The sequence below is a fragment of the Mchenga conophoros genome, linkage group LG23, assembly GCF_057382185.1.
Source record: "Mchenga conophoros isolate Kocher_MC1m ecotype Shallow Benthic linkage group LG23, M_conophoros_male_GT1.1, whole genome shotgun sequence".
NCBI lineage: Eukaryota > Metazoa > Chordata > Actinopteri > Cichliformes > Cichlidae > Mchenga > Mchenga conophoros.
In genome coordinates this window covers 30,396,331-30,413,875 of record NC_140547.1, presented here as the reverse complement: position 1 = coordinate 30,413,875, position 17,545 = coordinate 30,396,331, and the positions used below count along the sequence as shown (strand labels likewise).

General features: G+C 39.9%; 1 protein-coding gene across 2 annotated transcripts in view; it reads right to left on the bottom strand.

Annotated features, from left to right (window-relative positions):
- The window catches only part of ncam2a (neural cell adhesion molecule 2a), a 450,560-nt gene that overhangs the window by 37,606 nt on the left and 395,409 nt on the right, over positions 1–17,545 (bottom strand). For both annotated transcript variants that reach the window (XM_085263663.1, XM_085263664.1), the window contains exons 12-15: positions 17,364–17,537; positions 10,835–10,954; positions 9,608–9,729; positions 5,423–5,597 (exon numbers count right to left, since the gene is read on the bottom strand). In XM_085263663.1, coding sequence (XP_085119789.1) covers positions 5,423–5,597; positions 9,608–9,729; positions 10,835–10,954; positions 17,364–17,537 — 591 coding nt within the window. The remainder of the gene's footprint in view (positions 1–5,422; positions 5,598–9,607; positions 9,730–10,834; positions 10,955–17,363; positions 17,538–17,545) is intronic.

The following is a 17,545-nucleotide window of genomic DNA, read 5'->3' as shown; positions in this document are numbered from 1 at the left end:
TTTTTTACTGTACAACATCAATTTAGAGTAAACCTGTTTTGTTTTGGATAAATAAATATTGAAATATCTTTTGAATTAGTTAAATGTCAGAATAAAGAGAGAGAGAGAGAGAGCTGTCTCTCTTTTCACTTTCATCAAATTTAGGAGTACATATACACTAAGTTTATTGTTAATTAATAAGAAAACTCCAGACGATTCCATTCTGAGCTGAAGAAGCTTCTGATAGGTTAGTAGAGTCCATGGCTGTATCCCAATTCAGGGTCTGCAGCCTTAAAGACCGCATTTTAAGGCCGATTACGTCACAGCGACGCGACAAAGGCTGTCCCAATTCGAAGGCTGCTCGAAATGCGGCCCTCAAATGCGTCCTTCATTTCCCTGAATTTTAAGGACGTGGCTTCATGGCCCAATATATCCCAGAATGCATAGCGCGGCGGTGGGTGTGGATAATTTTGCCGAAAAAAAACGGCGGATGAGGGGCGCCCGAAGAGTAAACTTTAAGTAAGTACTGAATATTATGTCACTTATTTATGTGCAAATGTTTAATAACGAAGAACATTAAACCATTACTGTTGGCCACATGTCGGCAAAGTTATGTGACATTAGTGACGTTTGTACTAACTTGGTTTTAAAGCCTTTACTTTAAAATATACGCCGTTCAATAGCTGACCTTAATCTTACAGAGAATGATCAAAGCTCATGTAGAAACAAACAAACAAATGAACAAATGATTTTCTCCTTCATTTCTGTCAAACAAAGCTGTATGAAACATTTCCAGCTGTTAGTATCATGGTTGCTAGGCAACCTGGGCAGCGCAACGGAGGCTAGACCGTCCCATTTCACAAGCCTCGCACTTCCGGCCTTAGCGGTCTTTAAGTACGCGGCCCTTGAGGATCGTTGAGACTGCGTACTTTAAGGCTGCAGACCCTGTATTGGGATACAGCCTAACTCTTTGTTTTGTCTAGGCTCCACCTCCTCTGTCCTGATTGGATGCTGCTCAGAGTCCGGCTAATTGTTAATCAGCAGAGCACTACTTAAGGCCTGTGGAGCTGTGCTTCTGTGCCCTCTGGCCATTTTGGTTGCCATACCTGTACAGGCTTGCATGCCTTTGTGATTTGTATGTGCATTGTTTTCATGTTCAGACTGCTTGTAGGGGAGAGCTGCCTTTTGTTTTGACATCCCGTTTTCTCCTGTTTATGTGTTGTTAGGTAGGTTATGGTTATAGGTTGTGTATTTTGTTTTCTTTGGAGTTAGGTAAGTTTCTTTTATTTTTACATCTGGGATGTTTTGTTTATTACGTTGGCCTTGGCTCTCCCTGAAGTTATACCTCAGTCTGAACCCAAATCTCATCACCAGCATTAAATAAACCTTTTAAAGTTATCATCTTGGCTCCTCCTTCACTATCCACCTTTATGTTCGTCCATTCAACCCCCTAGACTAGCCAGGGGACGTAACACCTGTGGATCCATATAAGGCAAAACACAGAGCCTGTTTCTTTGACATGGGAAAATCAAGAGATGTCAACCAAAACACCAGGAAAAGAATTGTGGAGCTCCATAAGTGTGGCTCAATTTTGAATACAATTTGGTGCCATTTACAATTGATAGTTTCTCTCTTTACTCTTAAAGTTAACAAATATGTTTTTTATATTTATCAATCTAAAAAAAAATAAACATTTAGTCTGATTTGATGTTACAATTAAAAAAGTGTTTGTGTTTTTACCTGAAGAGTTTGTAAATATCTGGTTTCAACTGTATATTTGATGATGTTGGTGTTTGGCTTGATTGTCAGCACAAAGAGGGAGAGAGAGGAACAGAGAGGGAGAGAGAGAATGACGACAGAACAGAGGTGGAACAAGAGCAGGTGAGACAGATGTTAGTCAAATGGTTGTTTACCAAAAGTATCACCGTATCATAGTCATACTCATGTATCTCGTACCTAGTTTTTCTTTTTAGGTTTGTTATTTTTCAAATTCTATATTTATTAAGTTATGCAGGCTTGTTTGCACAACAAGGCTAAATAATTATATAAACTTTTCTCAATCTAAATAGTGGACTTTATAATAATGGATTGGATTTATATAGCGCTTTTCAAGGCACCCAAAGCACCTTACAATACCACTATTCATTCACTCTATGGTAGGTCTTAAAGGGTTAAGTTGCATATGTTAAAAACATACTACAGCTAGCAAAATAGTTGGTCAAAATTGCAGCTGTTACTTCGAGTGAGCATTTTGCTGTGTTCAGTTTAAGACAGCACTACTCTCACTAAATTCACATGTTATACAAGTACTCTACATAGTGTACTTGCATAGTGTGTATCATACAATAATAGTATCACAATTAAGAAACAGTCACAGTCATAGAAGCTAGCTCAACTTGCTAGTCAACACTAGCAGTAAATCATAACAATTTTCCAATCAAAAGATAATTATTTATTTCTAAAGATAAACCTAGAACAAACAAAAAGAAAAAAAAATCTAAATGAATACTACACAGAAGATGCTGCAGTAGCTGTAACCATCTTTGTCTTTAGAATTTTCTAGCTTTTTTTGCCCTCCCCGAACAAAAAAACAAGAAGGCTCAAGTCAAACTATCAGGAGAGAAACAAGCACATACACTGTTATGCAGCAGAACAGCGCAGTCTCAACATAAGAATACCCAAGACCAAGAGCTGAAGAAGTTATCTGTGTCTGTATATTGGCTTATGTAACTGTGTGCGTGTCGCTCTTTCAAATGAGAAGCGAGCTCGACTAGAGACGTTCCATCTGCGCTCCATTCTCAATGAATTTCAGCAGAATTGCAAAGCAGCACCACAGGAGGACCATAAGATAAACAGCGAGAAAAAACAAGAAGAAAAGAATGATATTTTAGAGAAGAAAAGTACAGCCTGAGGGTATTTTCACTCGTGCTCTGCTGGGTTTCTTTGAAGCGAACCGTGGTGTGATTGTAATACTTGTGCTGTTTATTAGAGCAGACGAGAATGAAGCCCTAGCAAGGATGCCGACAGTCAGAGTACCTGAACAGGAGAACGGTGATACATTTACAAGAACCTTGAGGTGAAAGCATAAATAAGAACAGTCAAAAAATATAATTCTGATAAAAACAAAAAGCAACAATATTAGCATCTTGACATGTTTGGCCAAATGCCAAAAGGGCAAATACAATAATACAAGGCACATTCTTTACGGTGACAAATCTTAAAGCAGAAAATACTTGGCATTTTTGCATGATGAGTGGCTACAATCTACAGTTAGATTGCTGACTATTCTCCAAATGCTATTTTTTGATATGCCATCATTACAAGAAATTTTGTTTTGGCCATTTGCTTTATAACCACCGCTCAGTTTATAATGTTGGGAAATATTTACATCCCTTACATTTTAGGTTCTTTTTTTGGCCAGTAATTGGAACAACATTAAATATGTTAAATTTTCCCTTAGTTCCTGCTTGCATTTTATCCAGGGACATTTGAATAGAATGTCCAAACACATGAGACTGACATGTTCTGGACTTCTTTCCAATGATTTCTAAGCAGAATTGTTGTTGTTCATTTTCTGAGATTAGATCCTAAAAAAAAAGTTAGATTTGACTACTGTAATTCATTATTATCAGGTGGCTCTGAAAGCTCCCAGAACAGCTTTCAGTTGATTCAAATGTTGAAGTGAGACTACTGACAGAGACTAGAAAGACAAATCATATGTTTTTCATCTTGGCTTCTAGAGTTTCTAAAAGTATAATGGGAGGCTTCAACTTTCAGGCCTCTCTCCTGTGCAACCAGCTCCCATTATGGATTTGGGAGACAGACATCTCTACTCTAAGATTAGGCTTAAAACTTTCCTTTTTTAATAAAGCTTATAGTTAGCGTTGGATGATATGATCCTGAACCTCTCCTTAGTTATGCTGCATTAAGCCTAGGCTGCTTTGAGCTTCCCTGAACACTTCTTCACTCACTTCTTCTCACTCTCCATTTGTTTATACACCATTAATCATTTTAATCATTAGTAATTATGAAACTCTGGCTTTTTCCTATATTGTCTATGTGTCTTTTGTGCTGCCTTTCTAATATTCTAGTGTCTTTACCCTAGAATATAAAGCCCCTTGAGTCAACTCTGCTCCTAATTGGTGCTTTCTAAACAAACCTAAGTTGAAACGAATTTAACCACAGGTGCTTTCCACATCCAAGTTTCATCCACTTTTACTGCTCCATCATATTACCATGTTTTTAGCAGCATGGCTCAAGTTTCACAGGCAGAAAACAACTCTCTTTTCCCCATCAGGACTTCAGCGTATGTAGCACTAGCCTCAGGTAGGCAGACAGAAGCAGATGGGTTACTCCAAGGCGAAGCATCGTGAAAACAAAGTGAAAGACATCTTTTTCTTATTTTCATCTATAAAGACTCAAAAGGAATACTATAAGCAAACTACTTCATTATTATTTCAACAGCATTTGTATAGAAAAGATACTGTCCAATGCTGTCCCAGCGATCACTGGAACTGCTGACTGTGTCGCTAAATGGGCCACATTTATAGTCTTTCTGTTTTTGGGACACCGACATCCACCTGTCCCTTTCACCTCATGCAACTGTGTGCGTCTTGTCTCTCAGCTTGAAAACCTGTGGTCTCGACTAAGCACTGGTGTGCACAAGCCCTGAAGCAGTTTTAAAGGGGACTGCACTAATGCACTGAAGTCAAGGCTGCTGCTCAAGCTTCCTGTAAAAAAACAAAACACTCTTCCCTTAATCGTTTGAAAACGTGATCCTGATAATGGAAATCGCTATCCGAGTACAATATATTTTGGGAGCATGATCCTGTTAGAGATTACTAGTTTGAATAGTTCATCCTTTACAGCTTCTTTCACTTTGTGGAGTATTGCTCTAACACTTAATATCTGTTCTCCAAACTCTCCAGTTAGTTGTTTTGTTTGCTCACTTTTTCTTATGCCTTCAAAAAACTGGCCAAATGTAGACAATCGGCTGTCAAACTAAGGACGTTTTGGCTTTTCACAGAGGAAAAATTCTCAGCTTTTCAACGCGCCTTTAAAAAACTTCGGAGTAAAGTGCTTCTCTGTGGGATTTAAACCCCATTCGACAATCATACAGAGAGAAATCTGTTGCCGGAGAGGCCAGGGCACTATTTCTGAGATGACAGCAGCATCATTTGTCCAGAAAGCAAAGCGGCAACAAGGCCTGCTGCGTTTTCAGGCTCGCTTTATCTTGACTGGAACATCTTGCTCTCCTGCTTTTGTTATCGTCAGCGCTCCTTCTAGTGGCACGACTGACCCACCACTTAACACAACAAGTTCAAAAGTGTTCTTTGGGGACTTTCAAAGGGCATTTAAGAGCAACTCAAAAAGGCATCTATGAGAAAGTGGAAATGTTAAAGGGCAAATTACAAGCTGAAGTTTTCCTCTATCATGCTTTTACCTGTAATGTCAGGTTTCTGTGGCATGAAGAACTGATAGAAGGTGGGCTCCGACAGGCCTTTCACGTTGCGCGCTGTGATTTCCACTTCATATCTCGTGTTCCACTGGAGCGGGTGCAGCAAGGCATGGTCCTTCGCACCTGGAACGAGCTTGGTCATCCACTGTTCCTCTTTATCCTGGCGGAGGGAGGGGTAAGAAAGGGATAGAAAGATAAAGAGTATCAAAAGACACCCTTATTACCTGGTTTTAATCAAAGCTCTATGTTTCACTTTGAATCAAAGGCGATCAGCGAAAGTGTTGTTGCATTTGATAAACAGCAATTTACCCTTTGTGTTTTTAATCTGGGAGTTTTGAGAGTTACTACAATCAGGCTCGGTTGTGAAACGCCCCCACAGATGTGTTTGAATAGGTATAAAGAAACAGTAATCCTGAGCCTGTCATCGGTATCACACAGTTCTCTTTGTGGCCTCAGCCTTTTGTCTCTACTCCTTCCCGAGCCTTCATAAAGAAACCAACTGCAAACAAAGCACTGGAAACTGAAGAGTCAGTCTGAGAGCGTGGCGCTGAAAGCATGCTAACTGTACTGTGTGCTTATTAGTCTCACCTCCTTGGCAATTTTTTCCTCCCTGAGTTTGAGAACCATTAAAAACGGGATTTTACAAAAGTCAAGGTGCAGGACTTAAAAATATGTAACATTTCATCTGAATTGTAAAATCCTGACTAACGAGTCTGTGCAAAAACTGTGTAGCAATCCCAGCAGATCAGCTGATCTCCATGCCAACTCACATCAACCAATGGATCGGGTCCCTTCTACTGTAGGGCTTGCCATTTAAGCTACTTTGCAACTAAATCTACAAGCTGCTTTGCAACCCACTTCTATCCCTGTACTTTTCTGCATTCGCAACTCCATCTATTTCGATAAGATTCCCAAACCACTGGCAGAATTGATAAATGGACTAGCTCTTATATAGTGCTTTTGTACTCTACTTAAACACTCAAAAGCTTTTATACAACATGCCTCATTCACAAATTAACACTCATTCACACAGTTACTTTTTGTAATACCTAAGTGCCTTCTGTCTAACTTTCACACACATTCACTCGACCATGAACGCATTGGAGGGTTCAGTATTTTCTGCAAGGCATGCAGACTGGAGGCTGGAGCAAGCAAAGCGCAAACCACTAACTTTCAAACTAGGAGAACCTGTTCTATGGCCACCTCATAAACTGAGAGAGCAGATCCTGAACATGACAGAGCCTCCACCGTGTTCTACAGATCGGTATAGATACGCACTCTAGTACCTCTCCCCTGACCTACTCTGTACATTTTGACAACGACATTCCTAAAATTTCAAGTTTGGATTTATCAAAACACAACAACAAACAAAGTCTGGCTCCAATCAAGAAATGATGATACTTAAAATATCAGCAAAGATCTCTTTTATGTTGACTCAAAAACACACATTTTCAGGGTGAATCTTCATGAGGGTCAGCAATGTCATGTCTGATGTCAGTGAGGTAGCAGAATAGAGTCAATACCTCCAATTATAAATGCCCGCAGATAAAAATAAGAATCTTCTGCCTAAAGCGATCCCTACTGAAATGCTGTCTGCTTTCAGGCTCTCTGTTCCATCCACAGTGAAGCAGTTTGTGTGTTCCTGACGCCAGACAGGGGCATTAGATTAGTGGGGTGTGAAACATCTTCACTGGCATCCTTTTCGGCCTCCAAAAGCCTCATTGAGACTCCCTGACCCTCTTTTCAGCAGCATGGTTTTATTATTTTAAATCTCTGCCGCTTTCTCAATGAGACAGAGAAATGCCTGCTTGGACACATTAGCACTGGGGAGATAGGAGATTTGGACCAGCCTAAATCCACTTAGTCCTGTGGAGAGTTTTTGTGCGAGTGCCATCTATTCTGCTTCCTGGCCTCAACTCAGTCGCTCCTCTTATCTTGTGAGTTTAAGCTGCTTTTTGCATTTTAACACACACACACACACACACACACACACACACACACACACACACACACACACACACACACACACAATATCAACTACTTGCTCACGTGTGTACCCCCATTTAGAACAAGTGAGTGAAACAGGGGCTGAAAAAAAGATACTCAAGAAGCATCATCTAGTAAACTCAGTCACAACATGTCAAACTAGAGAGTCACACACACTCCAGTGGAGGGAAAAGGCATTCCCAGTATCGTGTGCCATCTAATGACTGTCAAAAAAAAAAGACATACTTGGAACTATTAGAAAACACTGACTTCTGCTGAATTTGTTGCTCTCATTTTTCTTGATTTTGAAAATAGTTTCTAAAATCTGCCAACTGTGATGGGTTTATTGTTAAAAAAGCCTCAGTGACAACAAAAATACATTGATTGAACAAGTGAAATCTACTTAAAAAGTGTAGCAGCAGAAAACCGTGTTACCAATCACTACAGGTTCTCTATGCCAAATCAGATTAAAGTTACTGGACTCTGAAGCATAAAAAGGCCCCCAACTCAAAGGATGAACTAGTGTCTACACATAACAGACAACGTAGTAAAAAGAAAATAACTAAGTTGTCAGTTTGTTACTAGCAGCCTGCCACAAAAACACATTATTTGTTCCCATTTCTTTAGATGAATCTATGAAAATGCCAAAGACTACACAGTGTGAGACAGGCATGAAATAGTATTTTGCAACAACAAAGTGATCCCAACGAGCTATTAGCTGAAAAAAAAAAAGATGAACAGTATCTGAAAATCATGTCGAAAATCAACAGCCAGGAATGATTTTACATTTACATTTACATCGGAGAAACCAAACAGCCACTTCATAAATGCATGGCACAACATAGGAGGGCCACCTCGACAGGACAAGACTCAGCTGTACGTAGGCATCTAAAGGACAAAGGTCATTCTTTCGAGGATACCAATGTTCACATTTTGGACGGAGAAGACAGATGGTTTCAAAGAGGAGTAAAAGAAGCCATCTATGTTCACTGTGAACGACCATCTTTGAACAGAGGGGTGGTCTACAGCACCAATTGTTTGCCATCTATAATCCAGTTTTGAAAAACTTAAAGAAGTCCAGTCGCTTTTCTTTTCAATCTTAGAACATTCATAACATTCATAGAAAAACAAACAGTGGAATCCTATCAGTCATGGATTGACCTCCCCAGAGCCCAGACCTCAAGATTATTGAAGCAGTGTGGGATCATGTTGACAGAGAACAGAACAAAAGGCAGAAACATCCAAAGAAGAGCTTTGAATGTCCTTCAAGAAGCCTGGAAAACTATTCCTGAAGACTACTTTCCTGAAGAAATGACAAGAAAGCTGCCTAAGAGAGTTCAGACTGTGCTGAAGAGTAAAGGTGGTCACACCAAATATTCACTTCCAAGCTCATTAGAATTGTACAAATGCTGTTTTTGCCTTATACACTGTATTTCCATATATATTTGCACATTTCAGTACATCCTTTCACTCTTTTCCCCCATTTTCCTAGCAAAATGAGGTGGCTCAAGAGTTTTTGCACTACTGTAATTCACTAAGCGGGCATAAAATGGTACTTTCTTTGTATTTCAGTTTTCACTGTGTCCTTTCAGGTTTCTCTCCAAAAAGCAACAAGCATGTCTAATTTGCTACCTGGAAAGGTAGCAATTGGGAGGTAAACTGCTGACCTAAGGATGGAAAAATGGACGAGTGACAAATGAGTAGTGCCGTTGATTTAATGTGACCATTTCACAACGAGGACAAAAAGGCAGTGAAATGACTCACTAAAACTTTCAAATGCATTGACATGACATGAAAAACACCCTTAAAAGCAGCCTACTACAATTTAAACTTTGTGCTTCCAGCTGATTAATGATACAGAAATACAAATGGAGGCCAGTAAATGAAGGTTTAAAATTGCAGCAGCATTTCAGTCATCCTTTCTCAAAAAAAAGGTTAAGAAAGATTTTTCCTTTTTTTTTTTACAAAACAAGTACAAAATGTGAACCTTCTACCTGTGTTAAATGTGCCTGCGTTTATTTACCTTGCGCATTAAATGTGGATGGGAGTGACCGGAGCAGGGATACATTAATGAAGGTATTAATGTATCAAACTGGACTTGCCACTTATATAGGCTCGATATAGTGGGGCTGTCATGAGAAACTTGAAGGCAGCAGCTGTGTTTAACTGTAATAAATCACTCACAGTCTTGTACTTGACTATATACTCCACAATGGGCATCCCTCCGTCGTCCTGCTTGACCAGCCCCAGCCTGTAGGCCCTGCCCATGTCCCTCTGCCCATGGACTGCTGGCGGACTCGGCTCTCCTGAGGAAGACATGAGGCAGAGGCTGAGATGTAAAACAATGTCTTTGTGTGAGTATGTGTGTGTTGGAATGTGCATTCCCAAGGAGGGGGGCAGGTGGCAACGTGACATATGAGATAAGGATGCAGTACAAGGAGAAAGAAGGTTTAAAGCTGAATTAAATTCATATTACAAGGTAACTCCCATTGCCTGGCTATAATTAATGTTGACTCCAGGTTTTTATTATTCACTGTATTTTGCTAATTGGGTCTTCTTTCTAACATTCATTCTCGGAAGCTGCACTGCTGTATATTATTAAGGATGGAAACACTTTTCCTGTGGCCTTGCCTGGATTTACTGCAATCCCGCCGTGCCAGATTGCTAGAATAAATAAAATGCTTACCGTAAACCCCTGCAGTGCATAATTTTTAATGCAGCAGTTTTACATCAAGACACAAATTTGACAGGATCTATTTCCAAGCCCAAATAATGTGAATTCATATCAGAGAAACAGGAGCAGGAAGCCGTCTCTGATAGAAACATGGCAAGGCTGCAGAGGATTGCAAATAGGCTTCATTTCACTAAGGTGCTGGTGCCTTGAATAGATTCCTGAAGAATGTTTGCATTCCAGTCACGTGGCTTTATTATGATCTATAGTTTCCACAGATGTTTTATTTCATCTGTATTTTCTAATCCTAACAGCTGATATATGCCAGTAGCTAACAATTAACCCAGTATAACTGCTATCAAACTATTATATATTAATAATATATTATTTCATTCCATACGTTGTGGTCAGAAATGTACATATACTCCTCATGGGCATGAATGTCATGGTATATTTGGACTTTTAATGACCTCTTTGAAGTGTTCTTTTTCCAGGGTAGAGTGATTGTACAGCATACATCTTTAATAACTTACTAACTGGGTGTGCTTTACACATTTGTTTTTTGGGGGAATTTTCTAGCAAGTTGTACTTCAACAAGATGCTTTTTGTAGCCATCAACAAGTCTCTGGTGTAATTCTTGCTGGAAATTTGACCACTCATGCCCATGACCAGTGGATGTAAACTTTTGACCACATATGCATACGTCACTGATTCAGATTTGAATAAGTAAGCGGACTTACGGATGGGTAAGGTCTGGAAGGTTTCCGTGTGGCTGAAGTCGCCCTGGCCCTTTCCGTTGACAGCTGCCACTCGAACCTCGTATGTTGTGTTGGGCTCCAGTCCTGTCAGCACAACTGTGGCTGCAGAGACACAGGAACAGACATCGTGTCACCTGGAAGCAAGTGGTGACCATCCATCATGCAGATAGCAAAGCAAGTCATTAAGAAAGGGAGCTGGTTATTTTTCAGAGGGTTTCCAGTGTCATTGGAAGACAAGGAAAAAAGGGGAAATGGCAGCCTGCTGCCTGCTGTTTAGACCTCTCCAACTAGTATCCACCTGTAGGCTCCTGTGTGCCTATATGACTTCCCCAATTTATTTGCAGGAAGTGTAGATCCCAAACTTTAATAGCTATATTCTGCTGCTAATAAATTATTCAAAATCTCACTTGTCTGACTGAAATATGTTCAATGCTTTATTGACCTGTTAAAACTAACTAGTTTAGACAGTTACGCCTACAATTACAGGTTGGCAAAGCAGGCTTTTATAATAGAGATAGTTGGTATGATGGGAATAATGGTGCACACTTTTAAAAATTGTGGACTTTTAAAGGAAGGTATCACACACTCTTGAGCACATGAATCCCAAACACTTCTAGAGACTTCCTGTAGAGAAGGTAACTGATGATAACTCCCTCCCCACTACCAAGAACTACCTGGCATTCATCTTTTGTTATTGTTGTTGTTTTCACTGACACTATTAATAGGAACTCTGAACTAATGTAATTGCCAGCCAGTGGTTGGTAGTGAAACATGGGCTCTTGCTGTTGTCCCGTATTTTCTCATAATCCTATTTCAACCTCTTCATTTTCGCTCCAGATTGCTTCGCTGTAGCGGATACCGAGTAGCAAGCTGAAGGGAATTTTGTGCAAGGATTTTTATATTTCCCCCTGATGAGCTACAATCACACTGTATTTCCAACATATCATGTAGGCGCAATACAGTTTGGACTTCACTGCTGGTTCATTTCTCTCTGTTTTGTTCTAGAAGGGTCAACATAATAGCTGTTTGCACTTTTTTTAATGGTGGTGGCCATTGATGAATTCATACTTCTGACAATTTACTGTACATTTACAGCTGGACCAATCACTGTAACACTCAGGTCTCTCAAGGTTAGCTGAAACAAGAGACCTTAAGATTGAGTTGTATGAAGTACAGTAGATAATAGATCCTGAAGCACAGACATAGGAAAAAAGGAGGGCGCAATCAACCGTTCAAAGAGTTAATAGAAGTATGAAAAAGTTCCTGCAGTCCAAAAGCATCTACATTAAGAAGGGCATTAATTAGACCAGTACTGATACTGCAGTTTTCTGGCCTTACTGAACAGTCATAGAACTTTTTACGCTATAAACTACATGCAAAGTCACGTTTGAAAGCCTTTTAAAGTGTCTGTGTGGTTCAGCATCTTGCCCAAGGACTCTTTGACATGAAGACTAGAAAAGCCAGGAATTAAACCCCGACATTATGAAACTTCTACCACCATACTTACAACCGTTTAAATTAATCTATTGCACTTGTTTTTTTCTTTATATTGACTTAAATGCATTATTATTGCTTAGTCTGTGAAATATAGAGAGCTAGATGCATGCAATAAAAGTTAGATTTTCTATCTATCTTAGGTCATTTGTTCCAAGACTAAAAGCTTTAACTGTGGTTCTAAAATACAAGGGAGCAACCGCTTGACTCTGCTAAATGATCAATAATGAAAAACATAAGAAGATTGAGAAACTCACCTTCAACAAAGTCATAGCAAACAGTGTAGTGGAAGAGTACATGTGCCTCTGACTCTAATGAAACCACAGTAAAATATCAGATAGAATATTAATACGATAGTAACTCGGAGAATTGTGCAATGCGTCACGTTCGTACTTTAAATTACATCTAATATTGAAGAAAACAGGCAATCTCATTATCAGACCACATTACAGATTCCTATTTAAATTCTACAGTCACTTGAGCCCATTTACATAACCGTCACAACTCAAAAAATCTGGGAGAGAGTGTGTAGTGTAATGAGCTTGAGTGAAAGTTGTTGTTTTTGTTAGTCTGCACAAATTAAATACTTGAATGGTAATAGGTGCTTTTGCAGTTCTTTAGTCCTGGAACTGAAAACAAATTCTGCAATTTGCAGCCGTGCTAGGTTCATTCCAGGCTGTAAGCGGACATTTCAATTTGGGCAGAAGCATTCAAATGAAACGAGGCCAGGCGTCTCATTATATGGAAGGGTTTATTGTGTAAGGATTTTTTGCTGAGGTTATCTGAAATGGCTTCTATGATTATATGACGACACTTGGTGTGGCTTGTAATTAGTCTGGCTCACTTTAATATTTCTGCTTTTGCATACAGAGCTAAATTTATCTATATTAAATTGACAATCTTGTGCATTGTTCCTTTGTTCTTCTACACTATCTGCTTGTATGTGCCTATATGTGATGTATGTATTTTTAAGTTCACTGCTGAAGTGCTAGTTCCTATTTAGTATTCACCTCACTGCATCTCCATACTGTAATTGACTCTGAAATGAGGGGATATTAGTGATAAGCCCTTCAGGTTTGTCGGGCCCGCTTATCACCCGACCATTCGTCCTCTGGCTTTCATATTCCATCCATCCATCTATCCATCCATCCTTCACCTCATGGTGTACTTTTCACCAACAGGCTCAGAAATCAATTTGCAGTCATAAAGCATAGGAAGAGGAGGAATGCGATCTTTCAGCTCAGACAGATTCTGGCGCTCTCCCCATGACGTGTTTGAGTTTCTTCATGACCCAACAACATCTCAGAGCCAAGGCTTTGAAGGAGCACATGGCAGCTCATGCAATACGGTGGAAACTTGGAGACCGTATTGCATGAGGTGTTAGTTGGTGTATGTGAGGTAGACAGAGAGAAATATTGATTTAAACTAGATAGGATAATCTGGTGTGTTGAAGCATAATCTTCACAGTCTGATAACTAAGTTTGAAACTATGAATAGAAGATAGAACATTTCTATCTTGAAGTTCATGTGCTTTATCAAAGTGGAACTGGTAAATAGCAGTAATTACTTAAGGGTCAATAGTATATAATCTATGTGAATGTTTTTCATGTATTTAATGTGGGAAAAGAAAAGAAACAGCTTTCTTTATATTCAACCGAGTTTGAGGAGGTCATTTAATTATTTGAGTTTATTGATTAGTTTATCAACTAGATTAAGTTGACAATGCTTTCACAGTAAATTATTTACATTTCTGTTTTTTAATGTATTATTTAGATAATTTAATATTTATGTACTCATCTTTAAAACAGTGAGAATAACTTAACTGTTGTGTGGATCCCTCATATTTACTCACTGACTATATATAAAAGACCCTGAGTCCTTTGTTTGTGAAGTCTGGATTTGAAGCTTCAACCTGAGCTTGATTGGTTACATTGTAACCCAGGTTCTCTGAGGGGAGAGAATATCGTGCCACTCTATTTATTCTACATCTATGGCACTTGAGAGACGTTGACACAGTAAATCCAAAACATACATGTAGGTGTTGGATTTAGACATAAAGCACTTGCATAGAAATAAACTCCGGCCTCTAGTGTAAAGTGTGTGAAGACTAGAAAGGTGGTATATAAATCCAATTCTACCTTCCTGGTTCCTGTTACTTCGTTTAGAAGTACCGTACCCCCCCCCCCCACCCCCCCCCCCACCCAAAACAGCCCTTTTGAATGTCTCCCTAGTATGGCCACAACACCTCACTCTTGGAACACTTTTTTGCCACATGTACAATGGGGCAAAAAAGTATTTAGTCAGCCACCGATTGTGCAAGTTCCCCCACCTAAAATGATGACAGAGGTCAGTAATTTGCGCCAGAGGTACACTTCAACTGTGAGAGACAGAATGTGAAAAAAAAATCCATGAATTCACATGGTAGGATTTGTAAAGAATTTATTGGTAAATCAGGGTGGAAAATAAGTATTTGGTCAATAACAAAAATACAACTCAATACTTTGTAACATAACCTTTGTTGGCAATAACAGAGGTCAAACGTTTACTATAGGTCTTTACCAGGTTTGCACACACAGTAGCTGGTATTTTGGCCCATTCCTCCATGCAGATCTTCTCGAGAGCAGTGATGTTTTGGGCTGTCGCCGAGCAACACGGACTTTCAACTCCCGCCACAGATTTTCTATGGGGTTGAGGTCTGGAGACTGGCTAGGCCACTCCAGGACTTTCAAATGCTTCTTACGGAGCCACTCCTTTGTTGCCCGGGCGGTGTGTTTTGGATCATTGTCATGTTGGAAGACCCAGCCTCGTTTCATCTTCAAAGTTCTCACTGATGGAAGGAGGCTTTGGCTCAAAATCTCACGATACATGGCCCCATTCATTCTGTCCTTAACACGGATCAGTCGTCCTGTCCCCTTGGCAGAAAAACAGCCCCATAGCATGATGTTTCCACCCCCATGCTTCACAGTAGGTATGGTGTTCTTGGGATGCAACTCAGTATTCTTCTTCCTCCAAACACGACGAGTTGAGTTTATACCAAAAAGTCCTACTTTGGTTTCATCTGACCACATGACATTCTCCCAATCCTCTGCTGTATCATCCATGTGCTCTCTGGCAAACTTCAGACGGGCCTGGACATGCACTGGCTTCAGCAGCGGAACACGTCTGGCACTGCGGGATTTGATTCCCTGCCGTTGTAGTGTGTTACTGATGGTGACCTTTGTTACTTTGGTCCCAGCTCTCTGCAGGTCATTCACCAGGTCCCCCCGTGTGGTTCTGGGATCTTTGCTCACCGTTCTCATGATCATTTTGACCCCACGGGATGAGATCTTGCGTGGAGCCCCAGATCGAGGGAGATTATCAGTGGTCTTGTATGTCTTCCATTTTCTGATGATTGCTCCCACAGTTGATTTTTTCACACCAAGCTGCTTGCCTATTGTAGATTCACTCTTCCCAGTCTGGTGCAGGTCTACAATACTTTTCCTGGTGTCCTTCGAAAGCTCTTTGGTCTTGGCCATGGCGGAGTTTGGAGTCTGACTGTTTGAGGCTGTGGACAGGTGTCTTTTATACAGATGATGAGTTCAAACAGGTGCCATTCATACAGGTAACGAGTGGGGGACAGAAAAGCTTCTTACAGAAGACGTTACAGGTCTGTGAGAGCCAGAGATTTTCCTTGTTTGAGGTGACCAAATACTTATTTTCCACCGTGATTTACGAATAAATTCTTTACAAATCCTACCATGTGAATTCATGGATTTTTTTTTCACATTCTGTCTCTCACAGTTGAAGTGTACCTCTGGTGCAAATTACTGACCTCTGTCATCATTTTAAGTGGGGGAACTTGCACAATCGGTGGCTGACTAAATACTTTTTTGCCCCACTGTATTACAAACCACGTCTCAGCTGTTTGTGGAGGTAAAATACGTCCGCACAATTACGCTCAGCCATTGTTGTGAGTGCGCGCCAGGGGTCGGCCAGACATTTATACAGCCGTATTTCACACATGACTATGAAAGGCGGAAGAGGAAGTAGTTCCTTTGAATGTAGACAATCCGAATGTTATAGTTTCTTTCCACTGTGTTCCTGTTAATGATAAACTACAAATTTACTCTAAATTACTAAAATATCGATATTTTAATGTGAGAATCGATTCTAGAACATAAATGATTGGTATCGGAGGAATCGATATTTCAGGATCGATCCGCACATCACTAGCGCGGAAGTAGGATTCGTCACGTCATCACTTAACGACCGGATAATCCCATGCGCCTTATGGTCCGAAAAGTACGGTAAAACAGCATGCTAACATGTTAGTAATCTGCTGTATAGGAGATGTCCTTCATAATCAGTTCTATACTAGACACAACTGTGATTGCCAAAATGATCATCAAAGGTCTGTCAAATAAGACATGAAACAACCAACTATGACTACAAATTTCTTAGGAAAGTCTTTACGTAGGTTGTAAATTAAGTAAGAATTGGGTTTACTTAATGATGGACTTCAGGGCAGTCAGATAACCCCTTCAAATCAGGATTTTTTTATTCCATAAAGACATTATAGAAAACTGAAAAACGCAAAAAACACATGAAACCTGAAAAATAAGAAAGCATTTTACACATCATTAGACTGTAGAAAACTCAGAAGGCTTATAGTGAAAATATGAGTAAGAATCAGTTGTTGACAGTGTTTTCAACTTGCTGGTATATTCTGGTAAAAAATCTTGAGATTTCCATAAAATAAGCTGAGAATGTAAATAGATTCATGCTTTTTCATTGATCTGATAAAATTCAACCTGCCTGAGCCATAAAATGAAAATGGGTATGGAAAAGAGTTGAAGAGGGCTTTTAGCAGACTTCACAATAACAATATGTAATTGGGTCAAACTTAACAGCGGATAAATGTTTCTCCCATTTCACTCAGTCAGTGTATATTACAGCGATTTTTAGGGAAGGTAACTGGCATGAAAAAAAAGGGGGGGGGGAAGCGAAAGCTGTGGATAAAAATAAAGTTTACACTTACTCTGGACACTGTGTGACTTGACATCCCTCCAGTCCTGTGAGCCCACCTCCTTGTACTGGACCAGATAGTAGTTGATGGGAACGCCTCCATGAGAGTCTGGCTTCATAAATGTTACGGTCGCTAGGCGCTGGGAGACAGCTGACAGACGAACTGAGTATGGATTCGATGGCGCAACTGGAAAC